This window comes from Cygnus atratus, chromosome 28 (assembly GCF_013377495.2).
Source record: "Cygnus atratus isolate AKBS03 ecotype Queensland, Australia chromosome 28, CAtr_DNAZoo_HiC_assembly, whole genome shotgun sequence".
NCBI classification, from domain to species: Eukaryota; Metazoa; Chordata; class Aves; order Anseriformes; family Anatidae; genus Cygnus; species Cygnus atratus.
The window spans coordinates 2,228,225-2,254,928 of NC_066389.1; the positions used below are offsets into that span (position 1 = coordinate 2,228,225).

Here is a 26,704-nt window from a genome sequence, read left to right on the forward strand (position 1 = left end):
ATGTTCCCCATAAAGCCGACGTCTGGCCGGATGCTGAGCACGGGAAGGAGGCCGAGACCCTCGCTGGGACGGAAAAGCGAGGCAGAGCTCCTCTCTGTGCCGGCCTCTTCGCAAAGCAAACCTTAAAACCGGGCAGACTGGAGCAAAAAGCTGCGCTCCGAGCGCGGGCGTCCCAAACAAACACGGCCCAGGTAGGAAATTCCTTTCTGCTGGGCTGGCAGCGCTCCGCGAAGCAACCCCTCAGCCAAACTCCAAAGTTCAGGCGCTACACCTGGCTCTACAAACACAGCCAAGAGCTTGTTTTTCCATCCCAGCTTCTCTGGGAAGCTGCAAGTCCCTCAACCTCAGAGCAAACCCTCCCCTTCTCCTCTGACTCCCCGGTTAAGAGCCGAGCCCAAACACGTGTGAGGGATCGAGGCTGCTTTATTGCAAAGGTGGGCGATGAAGAAGCGCTGAGCCGACAGCCGCTGGCAACACGCGCCGGGAGAACCTCGGCCCTCCCGGGCACGCCGCTGACAGAGCAACTTCCCAACGGGAAAACTGGACGTGGCAGGGGCTCCGGAGCCCCCAAATCTGGCTGAATTAGAACAATTTCAACGGCGAGGAGTCGGGATTGAGCACCGCGGTGGCACGCGGGCGGCCCAAACGTCCCCTTCCCCGCGCGGGTGCTGGCGTTGGCAGCTGTGCCCGCTCTCCCTCCCCTGGCACAGGCTGCCCTCAATGCGGACGGTTGTCCTGCGCCGAGCCTACACGCGTGCTGCCGGCCTCCCCGAGCCCACTCGGAGCCGCGGGGACACAGATCCAGCATTGTCCCAAGCTCGGGGACAGGGCAGAGAAAAGAAACGCCCTGGAGTTTGCTCGGGTTAAGTCCGGCAGCTCTCAGGAGTGCGACGCCGCAAGCACGAGACCCCCACGTCCTGTCCCCCCCCCCCCTGCCGCAACGAGGCAGCCAGCTGGGCGCAGCGCTTCGCCTGGGCTAAGGAAAAGCAACTCTGATCATCCGCGAGATTCGTCAGCAGGGGAAGCGCCCCCTCCCCCAAAGGCTTCTAGTGACTCGGGAGTCTGTGTCCCCCCCCCGGCCTCCCTCTCCTCGTGCATCCCCAGGTGGGCCAGGACGGAACAAATCTTCCAAAAACCGGGAGGCCGTCGACCGGGAGGAGCCTTCACAGGGCCGCGAGCCCCGCCGAGGAGAGCAGGGTCAAGACCAGGACCAGCAGCCCGGACTGCTGGACCTGGCTGAGCTTGAAGCCCTTCCCCAGGTCCCACGCCTGCGGGGAGAGAAGAGACAGCGGAGTTAGCACACCGGGACACGGACAGGCCCTCGCGGGGCTGTGCCAGACACAGGTGGAGAGGCACTGCCCTGGTAAAAACCAGCAAAACCACCCCAAAAACCTGCCTCTAGATTACGGGCTACAAACAGGCACCAGCATCTGTCACTGCAAGGAAACGGGCAGGGGTCTCCGGGCTGTGCCGGAGGAAGCTGATCCCCCCCCCCCCCCCCCAGCAGCAAAGCCGCCCGGGAGCTCTCCCTAATCCCCCGCAGCCGCAGCGCGCCAGGTTCGCTTCCCAAGCAGCAGCTGCTCTCCGCTCGCTTCTCTCCTGCTGACAGAAATAGGTTACAGAGCACGGCGCAGAGCTGAGGCCGCGCCGACAGCCCCGGGGCAGAGCCGAGCAGGGGGGGACCAGCCTCGGCTCCCAGCGCGTCCGCGAGCACCTCTGGGGGACGCTGAAAAGACCCCCTGGGTGCTGCGGACGGGTTCCCATCTCCCCCCTGATTTTGGCCGGTGCGAGCCGGGTGGCCGAGCGCAGCCGTGGAGCCGCCAACCCGAACCCGCTCCCTGTTTATTCCCTTTGCATCATCGCTGTGCTGCGCTGCCGGGGGCTAGCGCCGCTGGTTTCGTTCTGCGACGATTTAATTGGCAGCCTAATTTATACGTGCAGTCAGAGGCTTCCAGCACGCGTTCAGTTCACGATGCTCCGAGCACGGAGCCGCTTACGACTGCTCCATTTGCCCACCAGCATCTCCGAGCGCTCGCAGAGCGGGTACCGAGCACCCGCGGCGCTGCCGGTCGGCCCCGAGGACCCCGGCAGCGGCTCCTCCCGCAGCACACGGCCGCTGCGCACCCCGGCAGCCTGGCCGGGAGCTGCCATGAGCGCCTCGCGACGGCTGCTGCTGGGTGCAGGACACGAACGGCACCAAGCAGCTTCGGCGCCGTCAGCACCCGCGGCGTGAGCCCGCGTCTCCGCACGTGCCGCCGCCCGCAGCAGGAGGATCGTGTCACGCTCCGGGCCAGCTGCTTTTGCAATTTGCTGCCCTAAAACCAAAGCTAGCTGGAGCTGCAGAAACACAGAGTCAGCTCCAAAAAGCAGCACGTCTGGTACTCTTCCCAGCGAGGAGCCCTCAGCTCTCCAGCTCCCCCTCCTTCGTCAAACACAGGAAGCTCGGCTGAGCAGAGCCGCCTGTTCCACTGCAGCCCGGGGCAGACGCCACGGGTTATTTTCCGTCACCAGTCCTCTGTGCTGTGTCTTCTGGGCTCGTTAAATAGCTCAGCGTTACTTAGGAGCAGGAGGAGGGGGGGATAACGAGCAAAGGGGGGGCACTTCTGCCTGCACGGCCCCGCGGAGCAGGGGATGCTGCAGCTGCCTGCGCCGCCCCGTGAAGCATCCGCGTGGCGCTGCTCTTTGCGACTTAAACGTACCCCAAAATAGCTCAGAGGTGATTAATTCTCGTTTCCGAGGGCACCTTCTCAGACTGCACACCCGGAGCTCCCACAGCAGCAGCGGCAGCACCAGCAGCTTCCCCCCCCTCACTCCCCTGGGCGCACCGGGAGCCCACTCACCAGGTGCCGGATCCCATTCCAGGTGTGGTAGGAGAGGGGGAAAGCCAGGGCGAACTTAGCGGAGTAGATGAGAGCAGGGCCCAGGCTGAGCGACTTCACCACGGCCAGGTAGTGGGGAAACTGCTCCGGGAGCAGCAGGGCAGCCAGGCTGAAGAGGGAGACGCCTGCAGGAGACAAAGCCCGCGGGTGAGGCCGGCGGCAGCGGCCCCGTGCTGTCCCCAAAGACCCAGGCACGCAGCAGCACCCTTGGTGGAAGCCCGAGGCCCCAGAAGCGGAGCCCCGGGCTCAGGAGCTGTGCTTGGGAGCAGCTCTGCGCCCGTTTATTTCCTGCGCTTAAGAGCAGCTCCAGCCAAATCTGCCTGCCCGGCCACAAACCCCACACAGCAAGGGATGCTCCTGCTGGTCACACACGGGGCCACCTCTGTGCCCCTGGTTTGGGGACAGGGCCTGAACCAAACAATCAGCAGAGGAAGGAGCGAGAAGGCCTCTCCTGCCTGGCGGCAGCCGTGCCGTGACAACGCACCCCGGGGTGCCGAGGGCTCCAAGCGGGGGCAGCAACGCCCTGAGGGTGGGTCCTGCAGCGGGGCTGCGCCACTCACACAACACCCGGCAGGAGCTCGGGCAACGGCAGCGACACCAGCCCAAAGTCAAGGTTAAAGGGACGAGCGAGGCGGGAACCGCGGGGTGGCGGCCCTTCAGCAACGCCCTCGGGTCCACGTCTCAGGACAGGAGGCCCGGGCTGCCCCGAGCAGGCGTCAGCAGGAGAGGCAGCAGCCGAAGAGACAGCGTGCCATGAGCGGCCGCGGGACCCGCTGCGCCTTCCCCTCCTCGTTTCCAGGCCAGGAGGGCTTTCTCCAGACGGTGCTGCCAAAAGAACGGGAGCGGTCGCAGCGAGCCGCCAGCCACGTCGCGAGCTCAATAGCGCCCGGTTGCAGCGCCGCACGCACGCTCGGGCGCCTCGGCTGAGGCCGGCGCGAGGCAACCGGCTGCTTCCCCCCCGCTCAGCCACTCGTCTGCTCGGCGGCCGTTGCGTCAGCCCCCGAGAAGCGCAGGAAGGCAGAGGCTCCCGTAATTACAGCCCTCGGCGGAGCGGAGATGAGCGCTTCCCCCTCCTCAGCACAAAGCCATTCTCCTCCGTGCTCCATCGGCGCGGAGAGCGATCGCCTCCCGCCCCGGCAGAGGCTGATAAATGGCTCCTTTATGCGGCACCCGAAAGGGCAGCAGCGGCCCCGCCAGCTCGGGCTGCTGCCAGGGACCTTGTGCCACGGGGCCAGGCACGTCCCCAGCTCCTGGGGATAAAACCCCCCGAGCCCTGCGCTGCGCGCGGAGGCTCTGGGGGCGCGCACGGGTGCCGGTTTTGGGAAGCCCGACCTCCCAGCCCTCGCTGCCCCCTCTCGCTTCCGCCCAGCCGCACTTTTCGGGTGAAGGAGGTGAGGCCTCGGCCCCGCGCGCCTCCCCGGAGCCCCTTCGCTCGCTGCTCTCCTGCAGAAGCCGACCCAGCTCCTCCCCCCTCGGCAGCTCCTTCCCGCTGCCGTGACGGAAATGAAGCAGCCGGTCACAGTCAGGCACCCTCTCGCTCAGTCGAGCCAGGTTGCTGGGGGGGGGGTTTAGCAGCTTTGATGGCAGTGCCGCCTTCTCCTCCAGCAGGATCCCCGGGAAGGCAGCGGCCGCTCCCGGGAAGCTGCGAGACTCTGACAGTGCCAGGGAAAATCCCCAAAGCTCTGCCGGGCTGCCAGCCCTTCCCTCGGACGGGGGGAAAAAGAAAAAAAAAAACAGGCGCTGAAGAGAGGGGCTGAGATCTGGAGCAGCTTTTGCAGGCTGGGGGAGGTCTGGAAGGAGGATTAGGGATGGGGGCACCCAGGCCACGGCGCCACGAGGGCTCTGAGGGCTTTTAAACCCCCGGGGAGCATCGATTCCTTCGCAGGGCTGGAGCCAGCGCAGCGCGGGGAGATCTGGGCACGGATAAGCGGGGAGAAAACCCGCTGCTGGAGCCAGCGCCGGAACTGGAGACGAGGGGGAGAAACCCGCAGGCGCGTCTCCGAACCACCCGGAGGGATCTGGCCCCGCGCCGCGAGCGGGTCGGAGACGCAACGCACCCAAGCTGAGCGCGACGCCGGTGCCCCGGTGCATGATGGACATCGCCATGGGCAGGGACCACCTGCAAAACAAACCGAGCTCGTCAGCAAAACGCGGCACGAGGGGGGGGCGGGAGGAGCGGGGAGAAAGCAGGGCCCCGCCTGCTCCTAGAGAGCTCGGCGCGGCCGGGCCTGCGCTCGGAGCTATTCAAGGAATCCGGCCCGAGCGAGAGGGGAGAGCCGGGGGAATTTGCAGAGGCAGCTTGGGAATGGCAAAGGGCGCCGGCACGGCCCGGGGAAGGGCTCGAAGGGAGCTGCAAGGGGGCGGAACGGGAGGCTGCGAAGGGCTTTAGGGACAGAGGGGCAGGGGCTGGGCACCCAGACTCGGAGCTAAGCGAGGGAACGTGGAAAAGTGACAGAAGCGGCCCCAAAAAACCGTCCTCCCCCCGGTGAGGGAGAGGCACGGATCTGCCGGGGGGGGGGGGGCACCCGTCCTCAGTGCCCCACGTGAAAAAAACTTGAGCTTTAACAACCCCACGGGGTGCCTGGGGGCGTGCTGCCCCCCCAGCTCGTGCTGTTCATAGCGTTAACAGACGGTCGCCCCGACCTGCACCTGAAGTGCCGGGGGAAATGCACGCAGGGGCCGGGGCTGCCCCCAAAACTCAGGGCCCGGGGGCGTCCCCGCGCGTGGCCGAGGGGCTCTTACTTGTAGATGGTGACGTGAGGGGACAGGGGACGGCTGGACTTGGTGTTCTTCTCCCAGAAGCGAGCCATCTCCTCCTTGGCCGTCGTCGCCATCGGGACAACGCTGCGAAGAGAAGAGGGGACGGGCGGTGAGGGGGGGACCGGACGGCGGGGGGGGGCTCCAGCCCTGCACGGACACGGGTGCGGGAGGGTCTCCGCCAGCAATTTATTAACTGCTGATTAAGAACAGTAACGGGCAGGCCGCAAAGCTCGGCTCTGTGCCGGAACCCAGGCCGGCAGCGGAGCAGCACGCCCAGGTCGGGGCGTGGGATATCAGCGCGTTACGTAACGCCGATAACGCACAGCCCCGGTAATTGCACGCTGCACCAAACGAAGAGCTCCTCGTTTAACGTGCCTGAGATTACGCAGCAACTACACTTAGAGCCCAGTTTAGCAGAAAATCACCACTCCTCCCTAAGCCCGACAGCATGGGAGGATTTGCGGCTCCCGGCCCTCTGGGGTGACGCAGGGGGGTGGCGGCGGCCCCCGCCGAGGGACCCCCACCCTTTATTTATCCCCTAAATAGGCCGCGCGCTGACGGTGTGATGCGGGGATCGGGCAGTTACTAAGCGGACAGAAAGCACACGTGCCCCCGCGCCTCGGCCACGATCCCTCGGGGCAGAAGTTAATCCCGTCACCCCCCCCCCCCACCCCCCCCCGTAAACCCTCGCACTCACTGTCGCACGGGGAAGCCGGGGCCGAGCCGAGCCAGCAGGCATCGCCGCCCGACGCATCTGCAAGAGAGGTGGAGAAGGTTCGTGAGCGCCGACGCAACGCCGGTGGCGGGGCCGGGGAGGGAATTCGCCACTTTGGGGGTTTGTGCCTTAAAATCAGCCCCGAGGTGCAAGGTCTGGGCTCTTTCTAAACCTCCGAGCTCTCACCTCGAGCCTCCAGACCCTGCCCGCGGGTTCGTTCTTTACGACACCCCGTAATTAGCCCCAGGGTAATGAGCTGTAACAGCTCGTTTGTAGGACAGACTGAACTGCGCCCTGAGCTCAGGGCCGCGCCGAGGCCACCGCAGTCCCCGCGCCCGGAAGGGTGGCATCGCCCCTCGTCTGGCTCCGGGGGGGCGGCAGGTCACCGTCCCAGCCCGCCCCACGCGGCGTTTCGGCCACGCCAGCGCTGCGGGCGGGAGGTGAAAAGGGATTTTTCACGGCGCCCCGAGGAGCGGGAGCCCCGGCCCGGCGCAGCTCGAGCGCTGGCAGCTGTGGGCTGGAATCTCCGGCGGCCGCTCGCGGCGCTCCCAGCGAGGACAGAGCACAAGAGGCAGCGCTGCGCTTCCCGGCGCCACGGTGGGAACGAGGCGGGGCGCAGCGCCCGGCAGGAGCGTTAATTAATTAATTAACCTCCTCAAACACCCAGGCGTCCGCAGCAGCGTCTCCCAGCGCTTCGTTAGCGGCGGCAGGTAAACGAAGACGCAGCTCTGCCGCTCTTCAGACGTCCTGAGAGCACGGCTGGGCGAACATCTGGGGGTCAGCTCTCGGCCAGGTGTGAGCGCGTAACAAAGGCCGTCGCCACGAAGCGCTCCGAGATCCGGCCTTAATGACCCGAGGGATGTTTCCTTTCAAAACCCTCCCTCGCCTCCGGAGGCAGGGCCTGAAGCTCCGCAGGTCTGCGGGACGGCATCGCAGCTTGCGCTCGTCTCGCTGCGGCTGCTGCCTGCTGAGCGCCGCCGGCTGCAGGGCCGTTTCCTTCCAAACTTCCACCGTCTGTATTCAGCTACCGTGGGAAAAACCAAATCCCACGAGTTGCTGTCGCAGAAACAGCCTCGCTACGGCCCCGCGCCGTTTCCCCACCGAAAACCTTTCCGGGCACAGCCTCGAGTTCCTCAAAACCCTCCCTGAAAACTCGGCTGAGCTGCAGGGGGAGGAAGCGGCGGCAGCCGAGCGGCTCGGAGCCTCCAGGCAGCCCTCCTTCCCCCCCCAGGAGACCCCTGGAAACAACAAAAAAAAAGCCTCAGAAAGCTCCAGGAGCCCTCCCGGCCGCTCCCCGGGGCAGGCGGGGCGTGGGCCCGCAGCAGACGGGGCTGTTTCTCCCCAAAACCCCATCGCCACCTCCCCACCCGGCGCTCGCAGCTCGGCCAGGCCGGGGGGAAGCAGCCCCGAGCCCCCCCCCCAGCTCCCGGGCAGGGGAGAGGAGGTGAATAATTAATCTGTGCCCACAGGCTATTAATCATTGCGCCTCTCACGCCCTCCGCGTCCTCCTTTCCGGAGTCCCAGCCTCCCTGGGCTCCTCGGGAGCTGCTCAGCACCACCGGTGCTGGAAGAGGGAGCTCAGGCCCCAGAGCACAGCGTTCAGAGCCAGGCGGCAGGCAGCACGCCTGCGCTCCTTCAGAGCCCCATCCCCCAGCAGGAGCTCCCCATCCTCTCGGCACAATTTTAATGTGTTTCTTCTTTTCTTTTTCTTTTTTTTTTTTTTTTTTAGACTCAAAGCATCGCAGCTTGCTCCAGTGCAACGAACGCCGCTCGCAAAACGCGGCCCTGCGGCTCAGCAATCGAGGTCGCGGCGCGCCCAGGCCCCGTCCCCTTCGTTATTTATCCCGCTCTGAGCCGCCGCATCTGCTCCAGCTCCCGGCCGTTACCTCACGTTTCCTTCCAGATCACCGACGGACACAGTTTTCCCTAAAAAACCGAGCCCTCAAGCGGGAGCCCACAGACCTGAAGGTCGCCCAGGCCGGCTGCCACCTGCAGGAGGGGACAACGACGCAGGTGACAGCTCGGGGACAGCGGGAGCTACCGGGGACCCAATAATTTGGGGGTTTTCTCCCTCGGGAGCACAACTTCAGGAGGCGCCGGGGCCGGCTCTCGAGGAGCAGCAGCTCCGCGTCGCATCGGCAGTGGCCGTCAGCGTTTATCCGGCGCGACAGCTCTATAAAAACCGCTCGGATTTTGCCACGGAGGCGGCAAACGAGAGGTGCTCAAAGACGCTTTTTTCACCTGCCGGGCAGAAGCAGGCAGGAGGGGGAGGCTTCAAAGCAGAGACCTGCTTTTGCCGCGTGTTCCGAGCCCGCGCTGCGATCGCGCCGGGGAGCTCTGATTTTCAGCAAACCGCCCCGAAAAGCTTCCCACAAAAGCCCGACGGCCACAAAGAGACCACGTGAAGGGGACGAAACCCCCGGAATCCAGCTTCGACGCTGACATCAAAGAGCCAAACATCCGTAACCGGCGGCGGGGAGGCGGCAGGAATAAAACTTTACAGGAGTAAAGGCGAACGGGCGCCTTCCTCCGGGTACGGGCGACGTCCCGGCCCCGCAGGGGTTGTTCCGGGGGATGTTTGGGGTTATTCCTGCCGGGGGCCACCGAGCTCCTGCAGAAGCCGCGTGTGACGGCTCTGTGAGGACGCGGGGCCTGCCCTGAGCACGGCCCCGAGCTGCTGCGGCGCGGAACGGGGTCAGCGCAGCCCTTCCCTGCGGCAACAACGGCCGGTTTTACCAATTTCCCCGATATTCGGGCTCGTCCCGGCCGGGCAAACCCCAGCACCCCGCTCCCTGCCCCTAGGCTGAAGGGAGCCAGACCCGTGCTCCGTTTTCCCACCGCTTCCCACCCCAAACCCGCCTCCTCCCGCTGGGCCCAGTGGGACCCCGCCACCCCCTCCCGCCCCGCCACAGGGCTGCCGCTGCCCCGGTACCGCCGGGTGCAGGGGGCACGGAGCCAGCGCCCGGTGCCCGCGGCTCTCCGGCCGCTTCGCCGCTGCCCGAGCCCTCGGGCTCCCCCCGGGCAGCCCCAGGACCCCCGGTACCGCCTCAAACCCCCCCCCCCCCCCCCCCCCCCGGCAGCGGCCCCACAGCGGGGACACCCCCGGCGGGGGGGGGGGGGGGGGGCAGAGGCTCGGGGAGCGCCCGGAGTCGGGCGGGGACCCCAAAACCAACCCCCCCCCCCCCCCACGAGGGGCGTCCAAGCGCTGCCGGGGCTCCGTGACCACGTCCCCGGGGGCCTCCCCACCCCCCCGGGCACCCCCCTCCCCCGGGCACCGGAGCCCCCCCCCGGTGCCGCCTCTCGGCTCCCGCCCGCACCGGGCTGGGACCAGGCCCGGGGCCGCCCTCACCGGGCACGGGGGGGGGGGGCTGGAGGCGGGGGGAGCCGCCGGGGGCAGACACGGGGACACCGGGACGATACCGGGGGGGGGGGCACCGGGAGGGTCCCGGGGGGGCACCGGGGGACTCCGGGGGGGCCCCGGGAGGCGGGAGTCACCTCAACGCCAGCGCCGCCATCTTGAAGCGTCCGCAAAGCGGAAGCGGCCGTGACGCACTTCCGCCCCCTCCCCGGTGCCCCCCCGCCCCCCCCCCCCGCCCCGGTGTCACCGGGGCTGGGCCCGGCCCCGCCGCTCCCGCAGGGCACCGAAAGTCCCGCAAAGCGCTGTTCTCGCCCCAAAATGGAGCCCCGACAGAGGGGGAGGGGGGAGCGGGGGGGGTGTCCCGGGGGGGCACGGGGCCAGCGGCGGCTGGGGGACGGGGAGGGACGGGGGGGACACAAGGCGGGGGGGGACACAAGAGGGGACACGGGGGAACATGGGGACACGGGGGGGGGGCACGGGGGGGCACAAGAGAGGACACAGGAGGGGACACGGGGGGGAGGACGCAAGGGGGGGGACACGGGGGTGCAGGAGGGAACGTGGGGACACGGGGGGGGGGGCATGGGGACACGCAGGAGGGGACGCAAGGGGGGGACGGGGGGCGACACACAGGGACGCAGGAGGGGACACGGGGACAGAGGAGGGCACGCAGCCCCCAGCGCCACCCCCACATCCCGGTCCTCAAACCCCCCTACAGCCCGTCCGTGTGTCTGTCCCCACGCTGCCCGTCCCGCGGGGACCGGGAGGCCCAGAGGCAGCCGTGGCCATGGGACGGGAGGGGACACGGCGGGGGGGGGGGGGGGACATGGGGGGGACACAGGAGGGGACATGGCCCCCAGCGCCGTCCCCACACCCTGGTCCCTGCGCCCCCAAAAAGCCCGTCCGTGTGTCTGTCCCCACACCGCCCGCCCCGTGGGGACCGGGAGGCCTGGAGCCACCATGGCCATGGGACGGGAGGGGACACAGGAGGGGACACAGGAGGGGACACGACCCCCAGTGCCTTCCCCACATCCTGGTCCCTGCACCCCAAAAAGCCCGTCCGTGTGTCTGTCCCCACGCTGCCCATCCTGGGGGGATTGGGAGGCCCGGAGCCACCATGGCCATGGGACAGGAGGGGACACAGGTGGGACACAGGAGGGGGCACAGCCCCTGTCCCTGTCCCCACACCCCATCCCCAGACCCCCAACAAGCTCGTCCGTGCGTCCGTCCCCGTGCTGCCCGTCCGTGCGTCCCCTCCGTCCCCGGCCGCATTCCTGCCCGGCCGCCTCCGCCACGGGGCGAGAATGCGGCGGCACAAAGGCCGCAGTGTGCCCGGCTCCCCGCCCGCCGCGTGCCTTCCCCTCCTCGCCCAACGCCGAACAAAATGTCCCCTGTGTCCCCCCCGGGGCGTCCCGCACCCCGCCGCCCCGGCTGCCCGGCGCCCATTGGGCCGCCGGCGGCGCCGTTCGACGCCGCTCGCTCTTAAACCTCGGCACCCACCCGCCCGGCACCCTCCGGCCCCCGCGCCCCGCCAGCCCTCCATGCGGCTCGGAGCCGGCCGGTGACAGCAGCCGCCACCATGTCGCAAGGTGCCAGGGACAGCCGGAGCCTCCTCGTCCTCGCCGGGCTCCTCGCCGTGCTGGGTAAGCGGGGACGCGCAGGGGGGGATGCGGCCGCTGCTGGGGACCGGTGCTCCGGGGACCGGTGCTGGCCGTGCTCCCAGGGGTGTCACCGGTGGCCGTGTCCATGGGGGTGCCGCCGTCCCCCGGTCGCCGTCACCGCGCTGTGAGGACAGCCCCAGCGCCGGTGGCCATGTCCATTGGGGTGCCACCGTCCCCCGGTCGCCGTCACCGCCTCGGTCACCTCTACGGGGACGAGAGCTGGGCACAGGCAGAGGGGGCCCAGCACCCCCCGGTGCCCCCCACAAAGAGCCGCTGTCCCCCGCCAGCCCTTGTGCATTCTCCGCGGCCAACAAAAGCCCTTTGGTGGCGGCCGGGGACTTGGCGCGGGGCCGGCGCGGGGGCGCAGAGCGGCCACCGGCTTCCCCCCCCCCCGGCCCCGGGGACGGGCAGCGGCACCGTGCCGGTGTCCCCGCGGGGCTGAGGGCTCTGTGCCCCCCGGCAGGGCTGGCTCCCACGTCGGCCATCCACGTGTACACGCCGCGGGAGGTGTACGGCACCGTCGGCTCCCACGTCACCCTCTCGTGCAGCTTCTGGTCCAGCGAGTGGATCTCCGAGGACATCTCCATCACCTGGCACTTCCAGGCCGAGGGCTCCCGTGACAGCATCTCCGTAAGCACCCGCTCCGGGACGGGTCTCGAGGGGGGGCCCTGCTGCGCCCCGAGCTCCCACGACCCCCTGTGTCCCCCCCCCCCCTTTTCTCCGCCACCAGATATTTCACTACGCCAAGGGGCAGCCCTACATCGATGACGTGGGCACCTTCAAGGAGCGCATGCAGTGGGTGGGCAACCCCCGCCGCAAGGACGGCTCCATCGTCATCCACAACCTGGACTACACCGACAACGGCACCTTCACCTGCGACGTCAAGAACCCGCCCGACATCGTGGGCAAGTCCTCCCAGGTCACGCTCTACGTCCTCGAGAAAGGTACGGGGCGCCCAACGTGTCCCCCCCCGTCCCCGCCCCGCTGTCCCCGTGGGGTGACGGGGTCCCGGTGCCCCCGCAGTGCCCACCCGGTACGGCGTCGTGCTGGGCTCCATCATCGGCGGGGCCCTGCTGCTGGTGCTCCTGGTGGTGGCCCTCGTCTACCTCGTGCGCTACTGCTGGCTCCGGAGGCAGGCGGTCCTGCAGCGACGGCTTAGGTGAGGCACGACAATGATTCGGGGCAAAACCGCCCCGAAACGGGGCTGTGTCGCGGGCTGGGGGCTGTCTGGGGGCTGCTGACCTCTCGGAGCTGCCTTTTTCCCTTCCCGACCCCGTTTTAGTGCCATGGAGAAGGGGAAGCTGCAGCGATCGGCCAAGGACGCGTCCAAGCGCGGCCGCCAGGTGAGCACCCCGGGGGAGGTGGGGGGGGCGGGGGGGGGGCGTTAAACGTGGGGCAGGGATTTAGGGATTTCCACCTCCTGCTTTTTGGTGTGGGGGGGAGTGGGGGGAAAGGAGGCGATGCTGACGCCGCCCCCTCCCCGCAGGCACCCGTCCTCTACGCCATGCTGGACCACAGCCGCAGCACAAAGGCGGCGAGCGAGAAGAAAGCCAAGGGAGCCCCGGGCGACTCCCGCAAGGACAAGAAATAGCGGTTAGCGGGCAGGGAAGGTGCCGCGGCGGCGGCGGCGGCGGCGGGGGGTGACGCCGGGGCCCCCCGCGCCCCGAAAGTGGTGATGACCATCGAGATGGAGCTGCGGGGGGAGGCCCCCGAGGCCGCCCGCTCGCCGTCCGCCGCCCGCTCCCCGAGCAAGGGCAGCCTCGCCAGCGCCCTGCGGAACATCCTCAAGCCGAACTCGGAGAAGTGACGCCCGACGGGGCCGGGGACCCGGCGAGGAGCGGGGTGTGGTCCTCGCCCCGGGTCCCCCGGCCTCGGGGACGCCCCCGCGGCCCCCCCCCGCCCCGAAGCCCCCTCCATCGGCACCTTCCTCTGCGCAACCGCTGCCCTCGCCCGGCCCCGGGCTCCGATGTAATTTTTTTTTTCTCTTCGAATCACTGAATTTTTGGGTCCCCACCTGGGCTGGCTCGGTCCCACCCCCCCCCTCCTCGGGGACCTGCGGGGTCCCCGCGGGGCCGTGCCACCCCCTCCCCATCCTACCCCCCCCCCCCCAAAAAACAGCCCCCGGGAGGGTTTCTCCGTCCCCGCCGTTGCCCCTTTTCTGGCCGTTTTCTCGTCTCTCCCCGCGACCGAGCCAAAATGACGTCGTGGGGTGGCCCCCGCCCCGTCCCCTCCGCCCCGCACCCCATTAACCCTCCCGCCCCGTAACCCCCGGCCCCCCCTGCGCCGGCCTAAGCCTCGGGGAGGAGGAGAGGCCGCAGCCGGGCCGGAGGAGCCGCCGGCGCCCATCGCCCCGTTGCGTTTTTCTATGCCCCGTCCCCGTCCCCGTCCCCACGGCGCCGTTAATAAAACTCACATCTCCTGGAGCCCGGCGTCACCTCGAGGTCGGGGGGGTGGGGGGGTTGTTGGGGGGGGAGGGCAGGGGTGTTGTTGGGGGGGGGCTGAGCACTCACGAACTCATCGCACGGAGCCCCCCCCAGCTCCCAAGGGGCCCCGCCGCCGCCGTGCCTCAGTTTCCCCAAGCACAAGGCGATGGCACCCATGGGTGTCCTCCCCCCCCCCCCATCGGCTGGGGGGGGCTGTCCCCAAGGGCACCCACCCATCGTGCCCGGCCCCATCTGCCCGTCGTGGTTGTGTTAATTAAAGCTCACCCCTAATGAAGTGGCCGAACTTGGGCACAGAGCCCCCAGGGATGGCTGGGGGATGGGGGGGGGGGGGTCGCTGTGGGGTGGGGGGGGTCGCTGTGGGGGGGTGGGGGTCGCTGTGGGGGGGGGGGGGTCTCCCTCCCTGTCTACGGGTGACCTGGCAGGGATCGTCATCGTCCTGTCATTGTCCCCTGTGTGCCCCACTGCTGGGGGGCTCGGGGCCGGCTCCCCACTGGAGCCCCACGCTTGGGCACGGTGCCGGGGGCTGCGGCTGCCCCATGCCCGGATCCGACCCCCCCAGCCCGAAGAGCCAGGCGCCCCCCCCCCCCCCCCCCCCCCCCCGCCGGGTCTATAATTGGCTTTGCCCTAATAAGTCTGCAGAGCGAGCGGGGGCCGAGCGACGGGGCTGGCCCCGAGCCCCATGGGGCATCCCCTCCGCTTGGCCACCGGCGTTATTTTTCTTTCCAGAGCTATTTCTGCTCCTCCGCCCGCACCGGCCCGGTGTCCCCAGGCCACCCCACGGCACCGGGGACCAGGGACCAAAGGGACGGGGACCGCAGAAATGCCCCCCCCCCCCCCCGGAGGCTTGGGAAGGATTTTAAGCCGCACCAAGGAGCCCCCCCCGCGTCCTGGGGGCACCTTCCAGACCCTGCCTGGCGAACTCCATCTGCACGTCCCCAAGGCGGGGACAGCCCAGGGACATGGGTGGCTAAGGGGGGGGGGGGGGGCTTTTTTTTTTTTTTTTTTTTTTTTTTTAAATTTCCCTCCCCAAAATGGGCACCTGCCCCCCCAAGGCAGGGGGGACATCCCCACTCCCCCCCCCCACAGACCATGCACCAGCCCCGTTCCTCTTCTCCCACTGCTTTATTCTTTACACATGCTCCGAGCCCCCTCCCCTGGTGACGGGGGGGGGGGGGACAGACAGGACAGGGGACGGTGACGCGGTGACAGAGCACAGGGAGGGGACAGTGCAAGGACAGGGAGCACCCGTGTGCTGGGGAGCCCCAGGTTTTCCCATGGTGGCCTTCAACAGGACCCGTCCCCCCCCACACACACACTGTCCCTGCCACCACCCAGGAGGGGATGGGGGGGTCCCTCGGGGGTCCCTCACTCAGGGGACACTGTCCCAGCACATCCCAGCAGCCAGCACCACCACGGACTGGGGAAACCGGGGCTGCCCCGGGGAAAAGGGGGATTTCCACGCCATCCCCTTGCACAAGGGCCACCTCCACACCGGGGGACATGGGACACCCCCGTGTCCCCCCCACATTGACCCCACAGCTCCGGGGTGGGCAAGGGGTGGGCAAGGGCTGGGCCCCCCCCTCCAGCGCCGCTCGCTGAGGACGGGGCAGCCCCGGCGCAGGGCAGGTTGGGGCCGTGCCCGCGTGCACGACCGGGTGCCCGAAACGGGCAGGGGGTCCCGGGCCCCCCCCCCGTAGCCTCTCAGGGTCCCGACTCCTTCTTCCTCTTCTGGAAGCGGCGGAATTTCCCCTGGATGGCGAGCGCGGCTCTCTCCGTCTCGGGCGCGCTCAGGTCGATGTCGATCTCCTCCTCCTCCTCCTCCGCTTTCTTGGGGTCAGCAGCTTTGGCTGGGGTGGGGGCAAGGGGGGCTGCTCCGGTCACAGCCCCGTCCCCCCCCCGATTCACCCCAGCACCCAGGGTGCACCCTACAGCCCCCCCCTTGCTGCACAGGACACCCCAACCCCCCCCCCCAGCACGCCCACCTGGTATGGGGGGCACCCCACAACCCTGGGGGGCACCCGGGGGTGCACCCCAACCCTCCCCATAGGGCTGTCCCCAAAACCAGCCATGTCCCCCCCCCCATGTGCTGGGGACACAAACCCCAGGGACGGGGACAGGCACGCAGCAGCATCCCGGGGTGTCACGGAGGGGGGGGGGGGGGGTGTGACAGCGGTGACACGGGTGACAGGACCCCCCCAAAAGGGCGCACAGGGTGTCCCCAGCACCTCGGGGGGGGGGGCGGGGGGGGGGGGCTCACCTCTCTCCTGCCCGCCGGGGGCCTCCGCCGAGCTCGGGGACTCATCGGGGCTGCGCTGCGGAGAGAGGGGGGGGCGCAACCGGGGGTGACACCGGGACCGGGACCCCCGGGGTGCCCCCCCCCGCTCCGTCCCCTTGCTGAGAAGGGGGGATTCTCCTTCCCTCCCCCTTTCACCCCCCCTCCCCTCAGCTTTTGTTCTCCGTCCTCCACGGCTGGCACCGGGGATGGGCACCGGGCATCCGCTGCAGGTCCCGGTCCCGGTCCCGGTCCCGGTCCCGGTGCCGGTGCCGGTGCCGGTGCCGGTGCCGGTGCCGGTGCCGGTGCCGGTCCCGGTCCCGGTCCCGGTCCCGGTCCCGGTCCCGGTGCCGGTGCCTCACCTCGCTCATCGCCGCTCCGCCGCCGCCGCTCCCGGTGTGCGGCGCCCCGCGCTCCGCCGCCGCTCTTATAGGGGCGCGGCTGAGTGACAGCCCCGGGCAGCCAATGGGGGCTCGGGGGCGGGCTCCCCCGGCCCCACCCCCCCGCGTGTCCGTGTCCCCGCCGTGTCGTCCCCCCCCCCCCCCCCCCTCGTGCCTCGACGCCCCGTGGGGACATCGGGCTGGGGGCACCGGGGGGGCTGCGGCACCGGGGGTGGTGCACCCCGGGGATGACAGGGACGGGGACACCGCTGCCACCCCCCCCGTGCTGGGGACCCTTCCGCGGGGTCACCGGTGGCAGCACGGCCACCCGCTGCGAGCGCCACCCCCGGCACCCGCGGGTGCTCCCTGCCTGCGTCCCTGTCCCCATGGTTGTCCCAGTGGTTGTCCCCTTCTTGTCCCCGTGCTTGTCCTCTGATTGTCCCCTCCATGCCAGCCTGTCCCCAGGTTTGTCCCCAGGATTGTCCCCTCCTTGTCCCCATGCCAGCCTGTCCCCATGTTTGTCCCCATGTTTGTCCCTTGCTTGTCCCCTCCATGGCAGCCTGTCCCCATGCCTGCCTGTCCCCACATTTGTCCCCAGGTTTGTCCCCTCCCTGTCCCCTCCATGCCTGCCTGTCCCCATGTTTGTCCCCTCCCTGTTCCCTCCATGCCAGCCTGTCCCCATACCTGTCCCCATGCCTGCTCGTCCCCATGCTTGTCCCCTGCCTGTCCCCAGTGCTGCCAGTCCCCACGAGCCACCCGTCCCCGCCCGTGTCCCCGCATGCCACCAGTCCCCGCCTGTCCCTCACGTGCCACCAGACCCCGCCTGTCCCCCGCGTGCCGCCCGTCCCCGCCTGCCGCAGCCTCGCTCAAGTTCAAGGTTCAAACTCCACGGGGCCCCGGCGGGGACGAGCGGGGACCGGGCAGCCCCCTCGTGCACGGTGGCGGCCACAGGACACCGGCCACCAGCCACCTCGGCCACCAGCCACACCGGGCACCGGGTCCCAGGTACCGGCGGGCACCGGCAGCCGTGCCGGGGGCAGTTTGGCAGTGCCGGACGGGGAAGCTGCGGCAGCGGGGGTGGTGCAGCATGGGGACACGGTGGCTCGCAGGGGACACGGAGGGGACAAGTGCCAGGGCAGCGCTGCCGGGGGCTGCACGAGTGTCACTCACCCGTCCCGCAGGCTCTGTCCCCGCCGCGGTCCCCTCGGCCTCGGCGCCGTCCCTCGGTGGCACCGTCCCGCGCCCCCGGCCATGTCCGTGTCGAGCCCCTCGGACCCGGAGAGCAGCCCCGGCACGCAGCGGGGTCCCCAGGCCACCGAGAGGGAGGACACGGAGCCCGAGGAGGAGAAGGTGTGCGCCGTGTGCGGGGACCGCGCCACCGGCTACCACTTCCATGTCATGACCTGCGAGGGCTGCAAGGGCTTCTTCAGGTGGTGCCACCGCGGGGGGGGGCATGGGACAGGACAGGACAGGACGATGGGGCAGGGCAGGATGGGGACAGGGTGGCACAAGGTGGGACGGGACGGGATGGGACAAGGGGGCAGGACAGGATGGGGACAGGGTGGCACGAGGTGGGACAGGGCAAGACATTGGGGCAGGGTAGGAGGGGAGAGTATGGGGCAGGTCAGGGCACAAAGGGACAGATGGGACAGGAGGGGACAGGAGGGGACGGATGCTCCCGCCCCGTGCTCGAGCCACTCGGCTTCTCCAGGACACGGCGGTGACAGTGACCCGAGGGAGAGGTGGCCCCTGCAGGGGGCTCCCGAGCACGAGGTGGCGGCCCTGCCTGCCCCCCTGGGGACGCAGCGACAGCCCTGTCCCCGTGTCCCCTGTCCCCCCAGGCGGTCCATCAACAAGGGCGTCTGCTTCACCTGTCCCTTCGCCCGGAGCTGCCCGGTCACCAAGGCCAAGCGGCGGCAGTGCCAGGCGTGCCGCCTCCAGAAGTGCCTCGACGTGGGCATGCGGAAGGACAGTGAGTGCGGCCGCCCTGGTGGCCTTGGGGACAGCGGGGCGAAGGGGATGGAGGGGGACAAGAGATGGGGTGACCTTGGTGTGGGGCCATGGGGACAAGAGGGGACACCAAGGGGGGGGACTGGGGAGCGGAGGGGATGGGGAGGAGCTGGGTGGGAGGACGCAGGGGAGAAGGGGATGGGGGGAAAAGGGAGGGCACCGGAGCAGAAGGGACAACGAGGGGACCCAGATGGGACAAAGGACATTGGGAGGACCCAGGTGGGACAATGAGGAGCAGCCTGGGTGGGGCGGCAGGGCAGGACGCAGCCCCAGGGGACAGGAGCCTGCCAGGGACCGCCCGGAGCCCTGCTCGGGGACAGCGCCCGGTGACATCCCCGGGGCTGACGTCCCCGCGGGGTGGCAGTGATCATGTCGGAGGAGGCCTTGGGGCGGCGGCGGGCGCTGCGGCGGCAGCGGCGGCTGGCACGGGAGCAGCCCGGGGAGCTGACGGCGGAGCAGCAGGAGCTCATCGGCATCCTCATCGCGGCGCACCAGCGCACCTTCGACTCCAGCTTCTCCCAGTTTGCGCACTACCGGGTGAGCCGGGATGCTGGGAGACACTGGTGGCCAAAGCGGGGGTCCCGGCACGGTGCTGACCACCCCCCCCAACGCCTCCCCAGCCCGCCGTGCGCCTCTACATCCCCAGCCCGCGCTCCCCGAGCCCGTCGGGGCCGAGCGCCCCCTCGGCGGTGCCGTCGCCGCAGCTCGAGTGCCTGGACGAGGACGTGCTGCCCGACGTCTTCTCCATGCTGCCGCACCTCGCCGACCTCAGCACCTTCATGATCCAGCAGGTCATCAAGTTCGCCAAGGAGATCCCGGCTTTCAGGTCCGGAGGGGGGGGGGGGGGGGGGGGTCGCTGGGCGGGTGTCCCCCCCCCACTCCCCCGGCGGTGCCGTCCCGCCGCCACCGCCGCCTTCTCCGGCCGCAGGGGTTTGCCCATCGACGACCAGATCTCGCTGCTCAAAGGGGCCACGCTGGGGATCTGCCAGATCCAGTTCAACACCGTGTTCAACGTGGAGACCAACGCCTGGGAGTGCGGGCAGCACTGCTACACCATCCAGGACGGGGCCCTGGGTGAGCGGCGCGGCGGCGGCGGCGGGGCCACGGGGCTCGTCCCCGTCCCCGTTCCCGTCCCCATCCCTCTCCCTGTCCCCGTCCCCGTCCCCGCTCGCCCGTCACCGCCCCGCTCTCCCCAGCCGGCTTCCAGCAGATCTACCTGGAGCCGCTGAGTTCCACATCAGCCTGAGGAAGCTGCGGCTGCACGAGGCCGAGTACGTCCTGCTGCAGGCCATGCTGCTCTTCTCGCCAGGTGGGGAGCGCCGGGGACGTGGTGTCTGAGGGGGGGGGGGGACGGGACACGACACGTCCCCTCGGCCCCGCTGACGGCCACCCCCCGTCCCCAGACCACGCCAGCGTCGCCCAGCGGGACTTCATCGACCAGCTGCAGGAGAAGGTGGCCCTCACGCTCAAGAGCTACATCGACCACCAGCACCCCATGCCCGAGGGCAGGTAGGTGCCCCAGCGGCACGCGGTCCCCGGCGGCACGCGGTCCCCGCGGCACGGGGACGGCCACCGGGCGCTTCCCCCCCCCCCCGCCCCAGGTTCCTCTACGCCAAGCTGCTGCTGCTGCTGACGGAGCTGCAGACGCTCAAGGCGGAGAACACGCGGCAGATCCTGCACATCCAGGACCTCTCCTCCATGACGCCGCTGCTCTCCGAGATCATCAGCTAGAGCCCGCGCCGCTCCCCGTCCCTCCCCCAGCCCCCGGGGCTCTCCGGCCGCCTCCGCACTTTCCAGGGCAGAGTAAAGCTCTTTTTATTTTTCCAGGCTCCGTGGGTGCGTACGCGCGGGCACCGCCGGGTGCTTCCAGCCCCCCGCCACGTCCCCGAGGCCCCGGAGCGCCTCCCTGCACAGCCAGGGGGGGGGAAACTGAGGCAGAGCGGTGCTGGTGCGGGCGGGACCGAGGCCGCCGGCGCCGCCAGCAGCCACTCCCCAGCCCGAAGGCTTCCCCAGCGCCGCCGCGCGCCGTCCCCCGGCGGCGAGGGACCCCGGCCCCGGCCCCCCGGGGGGCGGGCGACGGCCGGTCCCCCTGCGGCACGGTGGCTCCCTGAGCAGGACGGGGGGCAGGCGGCGCCCCTCAGCCCACGATGACGCTGAAGCCGCAGTGGAAGCGGTTCTTCCAGTGGTTGAGGAAGGCGCCCAGAGCCAGGGTGACGGGCAGCGGGGGCAGCTTCTTCTCCAGCACCCCCCCGACGCTCCAGTTGCTGTCCAGGAGCCCTGCGGGGATGGGGGTGGGGACAGGAGCGAGCGGCTGGGGACACGGCAAGGGACAGGGACAGGCGCAGCCCCTCGCTCACCTCTGAAGACGACGTTGGCCTGCGGCAAGTTGAGCTGGTAGCCGAAGGCGAAGGTGGTGTCCTGCAGCCGCGTGTTGGCCTCCAGCTCCACCCCGACCTGCACCTGGGGGGGGCCAGAGAGTGGGGACAGGGACACGGGGGGGGGGGAGGGTGTGTGACAGGGACACGTGGGGACAGGGAGAGAGAGAGGGGGACGCCCACCTGCTCGTTGGCTCTGTGGTAGTAGCTGGCGTGGGCACCGCCGTAGCCCACGTTGAGCGTCGCCACCCATTTCGGGGCTGGAAGAGAGAAAGCAAAGCGACGGGCGGGGGGGCGTCCCCGGGGGCCACCGCGGCGTCACCGTGCCGGGGAGCGGGGACGCCGCGAGGCGCCCGGGCGCCCTCGTACCCGTGTATTTGCCCGCCAGCGTGAGGATGGCTCCCTCCTCGCCCGGCCGCCGGTGGTAAACCATCTCGCCGCCCAGCACCAGGCGGGAGGTGACGCTCTGCAGGAAATGCGCCACCAGGATGACTGCGGGGGGGACGGGGGGGGGGGACGGACAGCGGCACCTCAGCGCGGGGCCCCGGTGGCTTTTTTTTTTTTTTTTTTTTGGGAGTTGGGGGGGGGGATGGGATGGGGGGGGGGGCACGCCGCCGCTCACCGGACTCGCCGAGGAGGTCGGGGTTGCCCAGCGTGACGGTGGCGGTGCAGTCGTCGCCCCGGTACTCGCCGTCGAACTGCCACGTCACGAACTTGGCCTGGTGCGTCTGCCAGGGGACGAGCACCACGGCGGGTCCCGCGCCGGCCCCGCCGCCACCGCGGGAGGGGGACGGAGCCACCCCCCCCCCCCCCCTCGTGTGTGTGTGTGTTTGGTGTCCCCCCCCCACCGCCATCACCCCCGAAACGGCCCCGGCCCCACCTGGAAGACGGCTTTGGTGCGGAGGCGCTCGGCCAGGAGGTGCAGGACCTGGGCGTTGAGGCTGCCGCTGTTGTCCATGTCCCCAACCAGCGTGGGGAAAGCCTGGGGGGGGGGCAGGGGGGGCTCAGCTGGGTGACGGGGCCACCGGGACCCCCCCCCGCCCCACCACGGGACAGATCCCCCTCGCCCCCCTGCCACCCAAACCCCTGCCATTTCACAGCCCCGGGGCCACCCCCGGTCCCCCCCACTGCTGTCCCAGGTCCCCCCCCGAGGGGTCTCAGGGCCACTCCCGGTGCCCCCCACCCCCCCGCTCCCCCAGGTCCCCCCCCCCCCGCGGCGTGGGGGCTTCGGGGCCTCACCTCGGTGGGTCCCAGCTGCCGGTCACCCACGAAGGTGGCGTTGAAGTGGTAGTTGGAGGCCCCCAGGGTGCTCATGTGAACCGTGTGCGTCACCTGCGGGGGCCGCGGCGTCAGAGCGGGGGGGGGGGGGGGGGGGGCGGGGGGGGCCGCGGCGGCACCGTCCCCTCCCTCGGTGCGGTGTGTGTCCCCCCCCCCCGCCCAGTGACCTGGAAGTGGCTGCTCAGCGCCTTGTTGACGATCAGCTTCACGCCCTCCATCTGCTGCGGGAAAACCTCTGCGGGGACGCGGGGACACGGGGGCAGCTGGGGACAGAGCTGCCCCCCCCCCCCCCCAGTGCCACCCTGACCCCCCCCACTTCGTCCTCACCCCCGCCACCACGCCGCCCCCTCCCCACCGCTGCCACCCCCCTCACGTGTCCCCAGTGTCGTCCCCCCCCCCAGTGCCTCATCCCCCCTGCCCCCCAGCCCCGTACCCCCCGTGCCCCCCTAGGTCCCTGTCCCCCAGTGCCCCCCCCAGTCCCATGTCCCCGTACCCCCCCCCGGGTCCCGTACCCCCCGTGTCCCCCCAGTCCCGTACCCCCCCCCCCCGTGTGTCCCCCAGTCCCGTACCGCCGGGGTGCCCCCCCCCAATCCTGTCCCCCCCCCGCCCCCGTCCCGTGCCCCGCCGGTGCCCCCCCCCCAGCCCTGTACCCCCGGTGTCCCCCCCCCGACCCATGACCCCCGGTGTCCCCACAGTCCCGGACCCCGGTGCTCCCCCGGTCCTCCCCCCCGCCCCCCCGCAGTCCCGTACCCCCGGTGCCCCCCCAGACCCATGACCCTCCCGGTGCCCCCCCGGTGCCCCCCCGCCCACCTTTGCACTGCCGGTGCAGCTCGTCGAAGCTGCCGGGGTTCCCGAGGGCCCCCCCCCGGCGCGGGGCCCGGGGCGCGGCGGGGCCCAGCGCGTTGCCCATGGCCCGGCCCGGCCCGGCCCGGCCCGGCCCTAGCGCCGCCGCCGCCGCCCGCCCCCCCCCCGAGAGCCCGCTGGGCGCCGCCATGGCGGGTACGGGCACGGCCGCCGGAAGTGGCTTCGCCGGGCCGCTCCCGCCCTCAGGCCGCGGCCGCCATCTTGGGTGAGGCACAGCCCGCCCGCTCATTGGCTGGGGCGGGCGGGGCGGGGCCGCCGCGGTCCGGTGCCCCCCGGATTCCCGTCCCCCGCACGCTGCCGTTCCGGGGCTGCCGCGTTCCGGCCCCGCAAACCGTCCCCTGCCCGTGTCCCCTCCGCCCCCTCCCAGCGTCCCCAGCGTCCCCAGTGTCCCAGCTCCCTGCCCTGTGTCCCCTCCCAGTCCCCGCCCTGTGCCCCCACCACGTCCCGTGTCCTCCCCCGGTCCCCCCACCCTTCTGCCCCCTCCCCACGTCCCCTGACTCTGCCCCACGTCCCCCCCTGCCACCGCCCCATGTCCCTGGACCTTCCCCATGTCCCCCCCTGTCCCCTGCCTGCGCTGCCGTCACCGGCAGCTTTCCTGGAAAGGGCTGACTCTGGCAGGGGCTCAGAGGGGAAGGGGCCCCATCAGCCGGCGGCCCCGCTGGCCACCCAGGGGACTGAGAATTTTTGTCCCCGGTGCCACCCAGCGCCCTTTTGGACGCGTGTTCCCAAACAGCTGGCCCCCGGCCCGGCTCCACAGCGGGGTGTCCCCCCCCGGGATCCGTGGGGTGGCAGCGCCGGCCCCGCGCTGAGTCACGCCGTCATGCTGGCGGCCGAGGGTCAGCGATAAGGCAGCCGCTGACCTTCACCCCCCTAGGGGCCGGCAGTGGCCGGGGCGAACCAGGGTGGGCAGCCCCCCAGGGACCCCCCTGAGATAGGACCCCGGGGTGGTGCTGCTGGGGGCACCCATTGGGCTGGGGATTTGGGCTGGTATAGGGGTTCTGAGAGGGGGGTCCTGTGGTCATGGGGGCTTCCTGGGGCTGTGGGGTGCTCATGAGGTTGTGTCACAGGGCTACAGCACACTGTGGGGCTACAGAGTGCCATGGGGCCACCACGCCCCATAAGGCCACCAGCTGAGCCCCACCGTGGCACCCCCAGCTGCCCAAATCGCTGCCACGCACTTCGGCCAGCGTCACCCATCGGCCGCGTCCCACCACAGGGCTGTGGAGCCACAGAGCTGGGCCCCCAGGGCACGGGGCCGTCCCCGCTGGGCTGTCCACCCCCTACACCCCCCACCCCCCCCGCACTGACCCTTACCCTTGCTGTGTTTACCTGGCTGGGAGGCATGGCCTCCCCAGCCCAGGGGCGGGGGCTGCTCTGGGGGATAAAAGCACCCACAGCCCCCAAGGCAGCACTTGTAGCCCCCCACCTCTGTGTCCTGCCCAGGTGAGCGGGCAACTGGCACTCAGCACCTGGGGCTGTGGGGCAGGATGGGGCTGTGGGGCGGGATGGGATGGGACAGGGATGGTGCAGGATGGGGATTGTGGAGCTGCAGGACTGGGATGGGGAAGGGCAGAGACATGGGGTGGGGAAGGGTGGGAGGGAGGCGGCAGGGCTGCGGGGCAGGGATGGGGCAGGAAGGGGACGGGGGCTCTGTGGGGCTGGGATAGGACCAGATGGGCATGGAGGTGCCACGGGGCAGGACGGGACGGGGTGGGGCAAGACAGTGACGAGGGAGCTGCGGGGTTGTGACGGGTGGGACGGAGCCATGGGGTGGGAGGGGGATGGCAGCACCCGACCCACACCCCCGGCGTCCCCACGCCCAGATCCGTGCCGCGATGAAGCTGCTGGTGGCCGCGTTGCTGCTGCTCTGCGCCTGCAGCCTCCAGGCCGCCCTGACAAAGCGCGAGGCTGAGCCCGAGCCCGGGGCCGAGGCCGCCCCGGATGCCACCATCCCCCTGAGCCGCCACTTCCAGACCTTCTCCGACTTTGTCACCAAGGAGCTGCCCCAGAAGCTGCAGGCAGAGGAGCTGCGGAGCCAGGCCAAGTACTGGGGGGGCTGGGGGGGGGACGGGACTGGGAACCCCCCAGGGCGTCCCCTCACCGCCCCCCTGTCCCCCCAGGGCCTATCTGGAGCAGGCCAACCAGCAGCTGACGCCGCTGGCCCAGGAGCTGCGCAGCAACGTCCTCCAATTCTTCTCCTCCCTGCTGGAGCTGGGCAAGAGCAAGGAGCAGGCCTGAGCGCCGCCATGGAGCCCGCGGCCCCCCAGCACCAATAAAGCCTTTGAGCTGCCCGCCGTGTCCCGTGTGCTGTGTGTGAGGGGCTGGGGATGCGGGGACGGTGGCGGGGGCTGCGCTGGGGGCTCGGGAAAAAAATAAAAATAAAATAAAATTAAAAAAAATGGGGCTGAGGCCTGGCAAACTCAGCACCGCCAGCACTAAAGATGGAGGCGCCCCTAGTCAAGATGGCGGACGCGGCGCCTCCTGCCCCTAAACAAAATGGCGGCGCCAGGCTTCGCGCCCCTCCTCCGAGCGTCACTTCCGCCCCACCGCCCCCAGCAAAGATGGCGGCGCGGCCGCGTTTCCACCCCCCTCCCCCGGGGCCCGGGCGCCGCTTCCGGGCGCGGCGGCGATGGCGGAGGAGGCGGCGCGGCGGGCGGTGGCGGAGCTGCCGCTGCTGCGGACGGCGGCGGGGCCGCGGGACCGGGAGCGGTGGGCGGAGAGGCTGAAGGAGGAGTACCGGGCGCTCATCCAGGTGCGCCGCCCGCCGGGACACCGGGAACGGGGGGAACGGGGGGTACCGGGGGGGGTTACCGGGAGTCCCGGAGGGATGCCGGGGGGATACCGGGGGATGGGGTTACGGGGGGGGTTATCGGGGGATCCGGGGGGGTTACCGAGGGGGTTTTCTGGGGGGGGTACCGGGGGATCCCGGGGGGTTACCGGGGGATCCCGGGGGGTTACCGGGGAACGGGGTCCCGGGGGCTACCGGGGGGATTACCTGGGGAGTCCCGGGGGGGTTACCGGGGGGGTCCCGAGGGGTCCTAGGGGTTTACCGGGGGGTTAGAGGGGGGTCCCGGCAGATAACGGGGGGCGGTTACCGGGGGGTCCTGGGGTGTTACCGGGGAGTTACCGGGGGTTTACCCGCAGTACGTGGAGAACAACAAGAACGCCGACAACGACTGGTTCCGCCTCGAGTCCAACGCCGAGGGCACCCCGGTGGGTGAGCGGGGGGGGCCTCCCGGTACGGGGGGGGGGTTGGGGGGGCCGGTGCCACGTGTGAAACTCCCCCGGTGTCCCCCCCGGTGTCCCGCCCCCCCCCCCCCCCCGCAGGTGGTTCGGGCGCTGCTGGTACATCCACGAGCTGCTCAAGTACGAGTTCGCCATCGAGTTTGATGTGAGTGGGGGCACGGGGGGGGGGGAGGGGGCACGGAGCCATGTGTGTGTCCCCCCCCCACCTCGGGGGGGCCCCGACCCATCCCCTGTGCACCCCCCCCCGGGCAGATCCCGGTGACGTACCCCAGCACCGCCCCCGAGATCGCCATCCCGGAGCTGGATGGGAAGACGGCCAAGATGTACAGGTGGGGGGGGGGGTGGTCTCGTTTTTGGGGGGAAGCTCGTTTTCTGGGGGGAGGAGGTTCCTTTTTTGGGGGGGGGGGGGCAGGCTCGTTTTTTGGGGGGAGTCATTTCTTTGGGAGGGGGGAGGCTCGTTTTGGG

The 26,704-nt window shown here is 70.4% G+C and overlaps 7 protein-coding genes across 8 annotated transcripts; 4 read left to right on the top strand and 3 right to left on the bottom strand.

Moving 5' to 3' along the window:
• Positions 1–405: 405 nt before the first annotated feature.
• SDHC (succinate dehydrogenase complex subunit C) lies at positions 406–9,923 on the bottom strand. Its single transcript, XM_035571682.2, has 6 exons — positions 9,850–9,923; positions 6,337–6,393; positions 5,622–5,723; positions 4,937–4,998; positions 2,841–3,004; positions 406–1,268 (listed from the first exon to the last, which is right to left on the bottom strand). The coding sequence occupies exons 1-6, from the start codon at positions 9,867–9,869 to the stop codon at positions 1,164–1,166; spliced, it is 510 nt and encodes a 169-aa protein (XP_035427575.1). The 5' UTR covers positions 9,870–9,923; the 3' UTR covers positions 406–1,163.
• A 1,365-nt stretch (positions 9,924–11,288) lies between these two features.
• On the top strand, positions 11,289–13,177 carry MPZ (myelin protein zero). The gene is given in 6 exon segments (XM_035571681.1): positions 11,289–11,352; positions 11,834–12,000; positions 12,101–12,314; positions 12,394–12,529; positions 12,653–12,713; positions 12,857–13,177. Coding segments are annotated over 6 exon segments (963 nt in total).
• A 1,742-nt stretch (positions 13,178–14,919) lies between these two features.
• On the bottom strand, positions 14,920–16,511 carry PCP4L1 (Purkinje cell protein 4 like 1). The gene is made up of 3 exons (XM_035571672.2): positions 16,449–16,511; positions 16,072–16,126; positions 14,920–15,661 (listed from the first exon to the last, which is right to left on the bottom strand). The coding sequence occupies exons 1-3, from the start codon at positions 16,455–16,457 to the stop codon at positions 15,516–15,518; spliced, it is 210 nt and encodes a 69-aa protein (XP_035427565.1). The 5' UTR covers positions 16,458–16,511; the 3' UTR covers positions 14,920–15,515.
• A 1,206-nt stretch (positions 16,512–17,717) lies between these two features.
• On the top strand, positions 17,718–20,207 carry NR1I3 (nuclear receptor subfamily 1 group I member 3). Its single transcript, XM_035571667.1, is given in 9 exon segments — positions 17,718–17,896; positions 18,308–18,438; positions 18,841–19,013; positions 19,097–19,302; positions 19,405–19,550; positions 19,673–19,702; positions 19,705–19,785; positions 19,880–19,985; positions 20,078–20,207. Coding segments are annotated over 9 exon segments (1,182 nt in total).
• A 59-nt stretch (positions 20,208–20,266) lies between these two features.
• Positions 20,267–23,076, bottom strand: TOMM40L (translocase of outer mitochondrial membrane 40 like). Of its 2 annotated transcripts, none has more exons than XM_035571665.2 (9): positions 22,940–23,076; positions 22,297–22,364; positions 22,091–22,183; positions 21,732–21,833; positions 21,474–21,579; positions 21,221–21,343; positions 21,035–21,111; positions 20,834–20,936; positions 20,267–20,753 (listed from the first exon to the last, which is right to left on the bottom strand). In XM_035571665.2, the coding sequence occupies exons 1-9, from the start codon at positions 23,037–23,039 to the stop codon at positions 20,614–20,616; spliced, it is 912 nt and encodes a 303-aa protein (XP_035427558.1). In that variant the 5' UTR covers positions 23,040–23,076; the 3' UTR covers positions 20,267–20,613. The 2 variants fall into 2 exon arrangements, with proteins under 2 accessions (XP_035427558.1, XP_035427559.1); XM_035571666.2 differs by having other exon boundaries at positions 20,482–20,753; positions 21,474–21,549.
• Positions 23,077–24,409: 1,333 nt separating this feature from the next.
• Positions 24,410–25,284, top strand: APOA2 (apolipoprotein A2). The gene is made up of 3 exons (XM_035571677.2): positions 24,410–24,436; positions 24,817–25,037; positions 25,114–25,284. Exons 2-3 carry the CDS (start codon positions 24,829–24,831, stop codon positions 25,229–25,231), a joined length of 327 nt encoding a protein of 108 aa, XP_035427570.2. The 5' UTR covers positions 24,410–24,436; positions 24,817–24,828; the 3' UTR covers positions 25,232–25,284.
• A 317-nt stretch (positions 25,285–25,601) lies between these two features.
• UFC1 (ubiquitin-fold modifier conjugating enzyme 1) lies at positions 25,602–26,569 on the top strand (the record flags this gene model as incomplete). Its single annotated transcript, XM_035571679.2, has 4 exons — positions 25,602–25,745; positions 26,138–26,204; positions 26,320–26,384; positions 26,492–26,569. Coding segments are annotated over exons 1-4 (333 nt in total), but the record flags the coding sequence as incomplete, so codon positions are not given.
• Positions 26,570–26,704: the final 135 nt, after the last annotated feature.